Source organism: Pipra filicauda, unplaced genomic scaffold, assembly GCF_003945595.2.
Source record: "Pipra filicauda isolate LSUMZ 115617 unplaced genomic scaffold, ASM394559v2 scaffold187_size1440530_pilon, whole genome shotgun sequence".
Taxonomy (NCBI): Eukaryota; Metazoa; Chordata; class Aves; order Passeriformes; family Pipridae; genus Pipra; species Pipra filicauda.
This window is the reverse complement of record NW_024104295.1, coordinates 296,856-309,751: the sequence shown is the minus strand read 5'-3', so window position 1 is coordinate 309,751 and position 12,896 is coordinate 296,856. Positions and strand designations below refer to the sequence as shown.

The 12,896-nt window shown below is 39.6% G+C and overlaps 1 protein-coding gene across 10 annotated transcripts in view; it reads right to left on the bottom strand.

The window, feature by feature from the left end:
• The window catches only part of ARMC3 (armadillo repeat containing 3), a 60,382-nt gene extending 49,545 nt beyond the window's left edge, over positions 1 to 10,837 (bottom strand). For 3 of the 10 annotated variants that reach the window (XM_027751713.2, XM_027751704.2, XM_027751711.2), the window contains exons 1-3: positions 10,537 to 10,837; positions 5,769 to 5,812; positions 934 to 982 (exon numbers count right to left, since the gene is read on the bottom strand). In XM_027751713.2, coding sequence (XP_027607514.1) covers positions 934 to 981 — 48 coding nt within the window. In that variant the 5' untranslated portion in view covers position 982; positions 5,769 to 5,812; positions 10,537 to 10,837. Of the gene's footprint in view, positions 1 to 933; positions 983 to 4,981; positions 5,069 to 5,768; positions 5,813 to 6,905; positions 6,969 to 10,536 lie in introns of those variants that run through there. The other 7 variants (XM_027751705.2, XM_039380153.1, XM_027751710.2 and 4 more) reach the window with 7 other exon arrangements.
• Between the last annotated feature and the right edge of the window lie 2,059 nt (positions 10,838 to 12,896).

Here is a 12,896-nt window from a genome sequence, read left to right as displayed (position 1 = left end):
ATTGTAATGTAGGTTTTGCTGATCAACTTGTCTATGATCTATGAGCTTTGAAAAAGCTCTTGCAGTACTACCACTCTTTACAGACAAACCCATTGTTTTTTTTAAAACAGTGTACTGAACTTTGCATTTAGTTTCATGTTCCTCTGTGGAACTTGTTGAGGTCCCTATTTTCATTAATTTGGTTATTATCTGGCACAGAATTTATATTATACTATTTTCAAGGTTTCTGTATTTCCTCTACTTCTCTCTGAATAAAACATTTAAGCTTTAAAATTTCCTGTATTTTGCATATCTATCTTTTTGGGGGTTTCTTCATACCTTGTGAATTTACAGAAACCCTTGAAAAGTGTGCTTGTGTCAGACCCTTAACCTCCACCTTTTGAAAAAAAGTCACATTATCACCATGATTCTATATTTAGCTTCAGCTCTTGTACTTCCAATGATACCAAAAAGACTGTGTATCTTCGCAAAAGATCCAGAGTATATAATACTAGCATTCAAAATATCTGTCAAATTTTGTATTTGTATAAAACTGCAGATCCATCTAGGCTCTTAACTCTTTCACCCTTAAAGAAAGAGAATGTCTTCACAGTTGAAAAGACAGGCAGGTTTCAGGTTGCTCTTCTCCTTTCTCCTTTGATTTTTACAAAGAGAAAGCTAACACTGTTCTTAAATAAAAAGAAGCCTGGATTGTTTCATACATTACTGTTTGCAAAGCCTGCCAAAGACAACAATCTCTACAAAGAACTACACATGCCCAGTCACTCTGGTTTGTATGCTGTCCAAGAAAAGCAGAAACAGAGTCATCTTTAAAAGCCATTTTTAGAATAATGTGGGTAAGTTAGGAGAATAAGGAACTACATAAGGACTGTAGAGCTGGGCCTGTAACTGTGTAATGTTTATTTTATAGCACATAGCACTTTATAAACTTACCACATCCTTGGGTGGAGGCTCTGCTTCCTTCTTTACTTTTTTACCCATTCTAAAAACAAACAAACAAACAAATAAAAGCAGACAAACAAATTCCCTTCTGTGTTTTAGGAACCAGTTTACCATTGATTTAGAAAAGCTTCTAAGACAGATCTTCTCATTCATTTGACCCCACCTAATTAGTCTGAAGATTTCTTTGACTTGTATAGTAGTTTCTATACAAAATTTGTCCCTTTTTCTAACACTTGAACACATTTGGTAAAATACATCTGTCAACAAAATACATAGATCAAAAGAAAGGTTTGAGACATCACAGGCTCAAGTTGTAATGTGGTACAAATACATAGAACATCCTTTTCTCTAAGTTAGTTTTATTTGCATCTATAAATCATATATGAACTTGAAAGTCCTTTTAGGGTATTTCCCCATGTTTATCTACACATTCTGTGTTAGCAAACATTTCATACAAATGTAGAATGTACAAATAAGTTCTACCCCAAAAACATGGTTCAAATACAATTTGAATTCTCTGTTAATATTTCACAAAAGACAAAAATCAGGTCTGCAGGTATTAAGAAACAGTTCTTTACAGTACAAATTTCACTGATTTAAAAAACTTACATCTATTTTCACCAAGTCCAGCTTCTGTCTTCTGCCTTTTTTTTTTTTCTGGCATTAGCACATGTGCACATGAACCAGGAAGACCTCCTCAACTGCATCTAATAGTAGCTTCTGAAGCATATGGGTGTAATACCTCATGTGGACCTAATTTTGTGTGGCTTCAAAAACTTCAGGAGAGCCTTCCAGTTAAGATACAGGCAAAAGTAAAGGGCAACATGAGCCACTAGCACTAACTATGCATAGAACATAACCCAAGTTATGCCAAACTTCAGTTTGTTTTAACACTGCGTAAAAGTGAAATGTGCACTGTTAGTACCCCTTGTTAACTCCTCTGTTGGTTCTCAAAGTAAAACCACACATTCACCCTCAGCCAGGACTATCCTGACAGCTTCCCTGTGGTATAAGAGATTATTTTTTATTGCAATATGAGCTGTAGCCTGGCTGGTCACAAAAGTCAAGGCTATTGTTTGTTGTGTTCAACAAAAATTTAGAGCTCTTCTTGAATCCTCTGATTTTTTTCCAGGTATTGTTCCTCTAGTGGTCTCTACAAATAAACTGTAACACAGCAGTAGTGAAACCAGTTCATAATCACATCCTAAAAATGGATCTGAAGTTTAAAACTTCAAAGGCAGGTCACTAATTACAGTTTTGAGAGGAAAATCCACACAATCAAAGATTCTTCAGCTCCAATCTGCTTTACCCTTGTGCATCTGTACATACACACATATGAACACACACACACAAATTCAGTGTTTCAGAAAATGCAGCTTTGGCTAGAGATAAATTAACTTACGTAAGAAAAAGCATAAGGACAAATTACTGACAGTATATTCAACAAACATGATGGACATACTACCTTCTGATTTATGCAGTCACTGTAGAAAGTAAGAATCCTGCACACATACAAGAATCAGATTTACAAGGACATTCAGGAAATCTGGGTTATTTAAATTGTGCTAAATCCTGGTATGGAGATATGGACTCTTATTTAGAATTATTCAGTTCAGCTCGATTCATTTCAGGTATAAATTAAGCTAAAGTCATGAGGCAATTTTAATTCTGAATGAGTTTAATTAGGTTTAAACCAAACAATTTTAAAAGTTAATTAATGTAAAAGTATTTATAATGTTGTATAATTAATGTTCTCAGATTCAAATTATAAATATTTCAAGACCAAGAATAACTAAAGTATTTAATTGCAAGTACTTCTTCATTCTGTATAAATACATCCAACTTCTGAGCATATTTTTAAGAAACTTTTACATTTTTCTTAGTTTCAAAATATTTAGTTCCTTTAACTTTAAAAAAGCAGTATGACCTGTAGCAATAAGCAGAGAGACCAGCACAACTACTATACTGTGGGTTATGCCCCTCAGTCTGTTTCTTTGCAGCAGGTACTAGTCTGAATTTCAATGCATTCTGCCATCAAATGTTGTTATGATCTTTGTTCCCATAAAGATCTCAGTGATCACTCTCTGATTTGAGGGAATGATGTACTTGGAATTCTTTGGCTTACTGATAATTAAAAATATGTCTTCTGCATTTAATTTTCATTATCACAGCCAATCAATGTGTACAGGTATTGAAAGGCTACTGAACTATAAAAGAATTTCTTTATTCAAATCCCTTTCTGTCCATGATAGCTGCATGTTGTCTTTTTCTCAGCAGGTTTACAGTACACATACACCAAGTTGGGTGGGACTGTTGATCTACTGGAAGGTAGAAAGGCTCTGCAGAGAGATTGGGACAGGCTGGATTATGGGAAGAGGTCAATGGTAGGAGGTTCAACAAGGCCAAGTGCCAGGTCCTGCCCTTGGGTCACAACAACCCTGTGCAGGGCTACAGGCTGGGGGAAGAGTGGCTGGGAAGCTGCCCAGCAGAAAAGCACCCGGGGGTGCTGGTCAACAGCAGCTGAACACGAGCCAGCAGTGCCCAGGGGCCAAGAAGGCCAGTGGCATCCTGGCCTGTATCAGCAATAGTGGGGCCAGCAGGACCAGGGAAATGATTGTGCCCCTGTACTGGGCACTGCTGAAGCTGCACCCTGAATCCTGTGTTCAGTTTTGGGCCCCTCACTACAAGAAGGACATTGAGGTGCTGGAGCGTGTCCAGGGAAGGGAAATGAAGCTGGTGAAGAGTCTGGAGCACAAGTCTGATGAGGAGCAGCTGAGGGAGCTGGGGTTGTTTAAACTGAAGAAGAGGAGGATCAAGGGAGACCTTATTGCTCTCTACAACTACCTGAAAGGAGGGTGTAGTGAGTTGGGGGTCGGTCTCTTCTTCCAGGTAACAAGCAATAGGACAAGAGGAAATTACCTCAAGCTATACCAAGGGTGATTTAGATTGGATATTAGGAAAAAATACTTCACCAAAAGGGTTGTCAAGCATTGGAACAGGCTTCCCAGGGAAGAGCTTCAGTCACTAACCCTGGAGGTATTTAAAAAACATGTACATGTGACGCTTAGGGACGTGTTTTAGTGGTGGGCGTGGCAGTGTTAGGTTAAGAGTTGGAGTCAATTATCTTAAAGATCTTTTCCAACCTAACCAATTCTATATTTCTAAATCTTAAAGACAAAATAAAGAATATTCTCATTTGAGTAATATCCTCTACTTCATGTCTTGCACATTTCTAGAATCACAGAAGCATACTTTTTCCACATATGTTTTTTGAGATTAAAGAGTTGATTGCTGTAAATCATGTAGAGCTAGAAGTAATAAAGTACTTTGACCTAACAGATGCAGGCAATGCATAGTCAAGCAACCTATGAAGTTATCATTCTATGCTACTTTCTGTCCTTCACCTGGAATTTATTGCTATCAATGACAGATAAACTAGCCTGCTTTACCTCCCTCCAACCCAGTTTCAGTGCAGTGGTCTAATCGGGTGTTTTCTCTCAGTCAGCAGGACAGTCATTAGGTCTACCTAAATCCTCATTCTAAACCCACAATCCTCAACACTCTCCCTCAGCTCTGGCTACTCTCAATGCCTAAGCTCAGCAGGTACTTCCCTGTCTCACTCTAAACTTCATTAGAATCTCCAGCTTTCCCACAGGACCAGAACAACCCCAGTGTATCTTAAGTTGAACCAGTATCTGTAAACTATTAGTAGTGTCCACTAAACTATATTAGGCATCAGTACTAAAGTTAGTCACTGTCCTCGATAACTGATGGAGATCTAGTCAACATACTGAATACCTCTTATGGCAGATTCATCCTAAGCAGGTATCTAAAATGGAACTGCACCTTAAAAATAACTATTTTTTTCTTGGACCAAAACCAAAGTCTAGAGTTGTTGGTTCATATATTTGCATTTATACTGATATCTGAAATGTGTGAGCTAAGCTTATTACCCCGTTTCTCCACATAAATCCACATGCCAGGCTAGGTCTAACAGATACTATTGCAGCAGACTAACCATTAGCAGAACTAGACATACCCCAAAACACAGCCACCTGGTCTTTCTTAAAGTGGTTGAAGGAACAGGCTCATCTCCAGTAATATCTCTATAACCAGAACATTTTGCCTGTAAGTAGAAAAGGATTTTGAGGAAGTTCAGAAATACAGATTTTTTTAGTTCAGAAGTGGAACCCTCTAACCTCTTGACTATTATATCAGGAACTGGCATCTCTATCATGTCAAATAAAATAAGGACAATTTATTTAGTTTTTGAGAGTTGCTGCAGATGCCTGCTTAGAGGAGCAGATTCCAAGTACTAGATCGTAAGATAATTACGGCCATGATCTCTGTACTTACTTCATTTTATTTTCTTGCTCTAAGAACCTCTCTGCTCAGTCTGAATAGTTTCCTAGATTCAAATCTGAGATATGCACTTATTTCTAGCCACTACACTTTTTTTTTTTAAACACAAGATGATGGCTAGCAAGTGAGCTTCAACAAGAAAAGAATCTATAAACCACACTTTGAAATATGAGGAAAGTCTTCTGGTTGTTTTTCTCTTTGAAATACTGAAATCTTATAATCTTCCTTTACAGTATGGAGCATATATCTGTATTATCAGAGTCCTGTTGCATACCCTTCAAGACCATAATATATTATGGTTTTAAGTCAGACAATGCATTTAGAAAGCACTACCTGTTCCATTTGCTTCTTTCTGTTTTAAATCCTTAAATAACAGACACAAAACCCTAGAACTCTGCACATACTGTGAGACCTGAGACAAAGAACAGGAACAGGTCAAAGGTACAGCCAGCTGTGGAACTTACCTCTTAGTCAAGGAATCAAAGGTCTCTTCTGAGAGCAATTACCCCTGTGGAAAAGCAGTGCAAAGAGAAGGATTTAAGAATAGTTTCTAACAAGTTATTTATGACATGATCCACTTTTCAGATTAACTGTCCTATGCTTTAAGACAATCTGAAGCTGTGTTACTACAACTTGGCCACGATTTTCAGGTTCTTCACAAAAATGATGCACGAGATTCTTTTTGCCTTCCAAGTAACAATTACATATCAATTTAATCGAGCTAGTTCAATTGAAGTTTGGCTGTTTAGTTTTGTCTCATAGAAGCTATTTTTTTTGTGATAACAGTGGAAATTGCCTTATAAATGGGTCATTGTCATTGATTATTTCAATTGATTTCTGTATGGACACTTTAGTTCTGCTGCCTCCCAATGTAATCAAGAGATAATCATATCATCAGCAGACAATCTCACTCCTTTTTTGAGTCCATAAACTAGTATGTCCTTTGTATGCCATCTTAAATATACTCATCATCATTCTCAGACAGCTCTGTCTTAATTAAGAGAACAATGTGGAATAATCTTGAAACTCCTTTCTTTCTCCCACATTCTTCTTCCATCTTTTTTCTGTCCAACTCCTTAAGTATGGATCAACAGACTCTCTTTGCCATGTTGTAAAGACAGCGAAAGCATTAAAACACTACTAAAAACCTTGGCTTCATAGAAGAAGAGAGTTAAAAAGAGATGGTAGATTCAATTTAATATTCAGTTCCTGAACATATATATATATATATGGAATATGAAACTAATACATTGCATGAGAGACCAATTAAGTCAAGACCTTTGAATTTGTCCAGTGTGTGTATTAGGCAAAAAATGATCAGGAAGTTCCACCTGAACATGAGGAAGAACTTCTTTACTGTGCAGGTGACCACACACCAGAACAGATTGTGCAGAGACGTTGTGGACTTCTCTTCACTGGAGAGATTAAAGAACCATCTGTACACAATCCTGTGCAATGTGCTCTGGGATAACCCTGCTTGAGCAGGGAGGTTGGACCAGATGACCCCCTGTGGTCATTCCAACTTGACTCATTCTGTGATGCTGTGAGGATTAGGTCAAGATTTAGCTACCATGCAAGAGACGTTAACTAACCAAACTTACCTAGAGTGTGATCCTAGATACAAGACAATATTTTGATTCAACTGGACAAAGTTCATCCCATTGCAGGAAAAAAAAACAAACCACTAAATGTACTCTGATCATTCTGAGAGTTCCTTTAAAGATTCCAATTTTTTCCAATGATCTATGCATTTTTACGTTATACACACACAAAATGAAAGAATCATTAAAAATACTGAGAGATGCAGAGTGGAGTACCCTGCAGACAAAGTCTTAAAACCAAAATAAATTTGTAGTTAGATGCCAGGCTGAGAAAATAGCTATGAGAGAGAAAAGGTGGTGATTTTAGGCAAGTTAAAAGATAATACAATTATTTATTTAAAATCTCAGAACTTTTAAGATACAATTACACTTCTTATTTGCATTTTGATATCACATTAACATTCAGCTGAGTGTTACTTTCAAAAGCCCAAGGATAGATGCTAAGGTTTTTAACAAAAGCCAAGCTTCTCAGCTATTTGATTCTACAATCTGATGCTGTGAAAATATGCTAAATTTGCACTAAAAAATTTGACTCATGAGTCATGTACAGCCTCAGATTGATAGATAGTTTTTCCATACTGCCCAAGGGCCATAGTTCACTGTTTTCTGAAAGTGAACAGCTTGGTACACCTAGCAAGAGTCAGGAGTGTTCCAATCATATTGAAATCCTAAGCTGTAGAGGCAGAATGTATTTTCCAATTTGTACAGTGTAAAAGATGATGTATGATTGTTCATAAAAAAAAATTAATAGGAATTAAAGGACATGATAGCATTCTTTCCAAATCACACAATAACTAAGAGGTCTCGGCACAAGAAAGCTCCTTCTATGAATAAGAACAGTCTTCCATGGATGATCAGTATCCAGCCTCCAGAATGGCAACAGCCAAATGCTGATAATTGCTTGAAACTATCTCAAAAGTCAGATTTCCTCCATTTGTTACAGGGTTTCTATTTCCCTAAATTACCAAGGTTTAGATTTCCTAAAATTTTTATGTTCTTCCTAACAATAGTATCTATTTTTACTGTCCACATGAACACTTAATCCTTTCACTCTTCTTTCTTAGTCTGAAATGCTACAGCACAGGTCCAATTGTCAAGGGTACTGTACAAGGAACTATGCCTTAGACTTAAAAAATATGTAAATAGTTTAAATGTGTTATTCAATTCAACACAATAACCCCTCATTCTTGTATTACAACTTTAGGTAAGAGGTACCCTGACTTGATCTTTTTTACTTCTTTTATAACTCACTGTACACTCTGATTTATCACCTTTCTAAGCCACCTTAATTATTTTTTCCATATAGCTTTTCCAGACATTTATATTTCTTGTCTCAGAGTCCCTCTGTGACTGTTAAATCTTTCTCAGATATGATATACTCAACCTAAAATACCATAATCAATTCTAGAACACTACTGACTTATTTGAGTGACTTTATAACTTTCAGGGTATTTATTTTTACCCAATTTCCTCAGTGAAGATTTTCACTAAGCTATCCACATACGGTAAACAGGTCATTTTCCCAGCTGATCACAATTAATTTAGGTTCACTACTGAAGAGAATATAGTGCTCTAAGTATTCCTGACATTATAAATTACACTGCTTTCATCAACAATTAGTTTTATCTGTCATGGTGTTACCAGTTCACCTAACTGCAGAAGAGCTCTCAGAAGCTTCTAGCAGTCTTCTTTAGTCATAACAAAATTATTTTATCTCACTAGAAAATTTTGATTTTGCTATATTATTGGTCACATATTAAATAATATGAGACCTAAGATCTACCTCTGGAAAATCTAAGCTGTTATAACCCGAATGAAGGTGATTTTTTAGAAAGTACGTGTGATTTTAAATGTCTGACTGAGACACATAGTGAAATCCCTCATTCCATGAAAAAGAGACTAAAGAAAAATTGACCTAAAACAAATGAGATACAGTAGTTACAGTAGTTACAACCACTGTCTGAGCAAAAACAGCAGGACACTTCTCATACAAGAGGTAAAGATGGTCTGACTTAGGAAGAAAGACTAGTAAAAAAATTGAAGACACTCCTAAGTTTTTAGCCAGCGGTGCCAGTCTACATGTCTTAAAAAGAATGCCTTCTCATGGTAGTTTCACAGGGACATTCAGTGAAAGGGACATTCTGAATTATCAGATTCATGCCCCTCCACCATCACAGCCACTGCATCACTTTAATCCCACCAGATACCTATCACACTGTATCTTAAAAACTGCTAGATATTTTGTTTCCACCTCTCCTGTTAAAAAGTTGTTCCGCAAGGTCAGGGACCATTTTTTAACTTTTGTCTACAGTTTACTGTATTTGTGTCATGTCTGAACATCTTCAGTTACTTTATTTGCTGGCATGAATGAAATATACAGTAAATAGTTATCCTATACAATATATATTTACCATATTCTATACATACTATATAGTATATTATATAAATTCCATATATATTTACATACAGAGAATCAGAATACATTTAGAATCATAGAACAGTTTGGGTTGGAAGGGGCCTTAAAGATCATGCAGTTCCAAGCCCTCTGCTGTGGGCAGGGACACCTTCAACTAGACCATGTTGCTCAAAGCTCCATCCAACCTGGCCTTGAACACTTCCAGGGATGGATCCACAGCTTCTCTGGGCAACCCGTTCCAGTGCCTCACCACTCTGAGTAACTGCCTAATTCAAACCTACTTTCAGTTTAAAGTCATTCCCCTTTGTCCTATCCCTACACACCCTTGAAAACAGTCCCTCTCAAGCTTTCTTGTGGGCCCCTTCTAGGTACTGGAAGGTGTTACAATGTCTCCCCAGAGCTGTCGCTTCTCCAGGCTGAAAAACACCACCTATCTCTCTCAGCCTGTCTGCACAGGACAGGCACAGCAGCTCTGATCATGCCCCTCCTCTATCTGAAGATAACAAACCTGTCCCCACTCATTTTGTTAGCTTAAAGAATTCTTCTAATTTCCTCCAAAAAATGATTCCTCATTTCCCACACCATCCTCATAAGCCCTTTTTAAGTCAACCTCTTGAAAACATGGATGACCTCAGCTGAACACAGCATCCCCGATGAAGCTTCTCCTGTCTTGGACAAAACTGTACTCTTACTTCTTGGTCAGCACTGGATACACCTCAGCTGTGTTGCTATCACTTTTCTTAAAGGCGTATATGCCCTTATCAAGTTGACTGTAAGTTTTTAGGGTTTTTTGGTTGTGGCTAGAGAAAGCTTCAGTGTATGCCTTTAAAAATCATAGAATCATAGAGTGGTTTCGGTTGGAAGGGACCTAAAAGATGATCTCATTCCAAACCCCCCTGCCGTGGGCAGGGACACCTTCCACTGGACCAGGTTGCTCAAAGCCCCATCCAGAGCCTGGTCTTGAACACTTCAAGAGATGGGGCATCCACAACTTCTCTGGGCAACCTGCTACAGTGCCTCACCACCCTCACAGTAAAGAATCTTTTCCTAATATCCATCTACGCCTACTCTTTTTCAATTCGAACCCATTCCCTCTTGTCCTGTCGCTATACGCTCTTGTAAATAGTCTTGACCCACCTTTCCTGCAAGTTCCCTTCAGGTACTGGAAAGACGCTACTAGCATAAAATAACGACGCTTTTTAAGCTTTAACTTACTATTTCTGAAGGTCTACAGACACGTGGCCCTCAGCTCACTGACCAGCGCCGTGGAGCCAGACCCGCCGGGCACGGCCCGAGGGCACCGGCCGCTATAACACACCTCCCGCCCGACGCCGCCGCCACCCGAGGCCGCACACGGTGATTTCAGCGCCTCAGCCCCTCCGCCCTCGCGGTGCCTGCGCCCTTCGCCCACCTCCCCTCAGCGCCAGAGACCCCCGAGATCCGCAGCGGCGGGGCCGGAGCGCCCGCCCTGCCCGGGCTCCCCGTGCCGCCCGGGGGCGATCGCGCCGCGCCGCCCGCGCCGCTGTTCCGCCGGTTGCCGGGAGACGGCGGCGGCCCGGGCAGGGCCCGCCTGGGAGAGCCGGAGGGAGCCTGAGGGAGCTGAGCCCGCCGCCCCCGCGTCGCCTTCCCCACCCTTTCCCAGTTGTCCCTGGGCAACGGCTTCAAGCGTTGCTCGTTTAATGTGAATTCCCAGAAGTCCTCGGGGAACAATTTCGCCGTGACACTTGCATATAATCCATTTCTTCACAGTTTATCCCGACTCCGAAGTGGTAGTGACACTTCTTTGAGGGAAACTTTTAAGTGGTTAATGCTGATGGGCCCGGGGCAGTGATGGAAAAAAGCAATCAGTTATTTTTGCAGACTAAAGAGGAAGGCTACTTTCTCACCCAAAGAACGCTATTTCTGAAAACTAATAAACGTTTACAGTCTGTCTAAAATATACAAGTTGCCATATTCACGCCTGCCTTTTGTGGTTTTTTTTTCCTCTTGGTCCTGTGCCACTGTCTATTTTCAGTGCACTCACGGGGAAAAAAAAAAAAAAAAAGAAAAAAAAGTTGAAAAAGCCTTCTGTTTTGGGGAGAAACAGATAAAACCACACAGGACAGAGCGAGGCACAGGCAAACCTCTCTCGAGCCCCGTGGGCAGAACATCAGCCAGAGCCATGTCAAGGGGCCGGAGGGGTGATCAGCTGTTGTCAGCTCTGGGTTGGTGATGGAGAACTCTGTGCTGTATCGAGAACTGTGCTATTCTCAGAATAATAATTCATTCTAGTATTTGCTGAATTCTGAAATCAAAAATCCACTGCGCAGGCTGGAAGGGTTAATGACCTTTCCCAAATCTTCGCTCGCGAAGACTGGCCATTATATATAATTCATTCTAGTATTTGCTGAATTCTGAAATCAAAAAACATTTTCTACTTGAAATGCAGCTTAATTGCTATCAGTAACTGCTGAAGTGACAGAAAACAAGAAAATCTAATCATTTCCAGGCCTCAAAGTCAGGTAATAATAGGTAAAGAAATTACAGCTGCTAACATATCTCGCCTGTGATTTCTTATAATCACAAATCTCATTGCTTTCTCCCCAGATTTTTTACAACATTGCACTGCAAGTATAAATTTAGTTCTATTTTTATAAGCCATATCAATCTATTGAGATCATAGCACAAAGAGGTCCTGCCATCACACTATGACAAATGCGTACCATCATAACAGAAGAGCTGGTAGGTCATTTTCAGGCATAGGAAAACCACGTGTGAAGGTGTCTCGTTCCACTTTTGACACTCCTATAGAAAATTTATAGAGATTTATAATCACCTTCCCTGGAAAGTAACTGTGCTGACAAGTGAAGAACCATTTATACTGACTGGTATCTCCACAGGCAGAAGAAATCTCGCTGAACTTGGTGACTGACTGACACTCCACCAATTCTGGCCAATGGATTTCTCAGGCTTACAGTGGTTAGTAGAGGCTTACACTGGCAGGGAAGGAAGGAAGGAAGGAAAAAGAATTTTGGTACAGGCAAGTCACCTGCTTCCTAAACTTCATCATGGACCTTTATTTCTCTAAACAGAGTCTGGCACGACAGTGCCAGACTGGTGCTAAAAAAGTAAGAGATGGATGTAAATAGTAAAGGCAAAGATTTGGTTTTAACCTTGTGCTGGGTCTACCTGGGGTGCAGATAGTTTTTTTCCCTGCAGCTTGTGGGTTGCCATGTTCTAGGTTTGTGATCGAAATAGTGTTGATAATGCTATTGCTAAGCAGTGGTTGCACAATGTCAAGGCTGTTTGTTATGCTGCCCTGCCAGAGAGTAGGCCTGAGGGTGGGCAGGAGGCTGAGAAGGGGACACAGCTGGGAGAGCTGACCTCAACTGACCAAAGGGGTATTTTATGCTATATAACATCAGGCTCAGCAATAACGCTGGGGGGTGATCTTCCCAAGGCAGATGTTGCTTGGGGACTGGCTAGGCTGGTGGAAGGTGCTGAGTGATTGCCTTTGCATCACTTGGGGATTTTTTAAACTTTTCCTTCCTTCATTTATTAAGCAGTCTTTATTTTGAGCCACTTATTTTCTCACT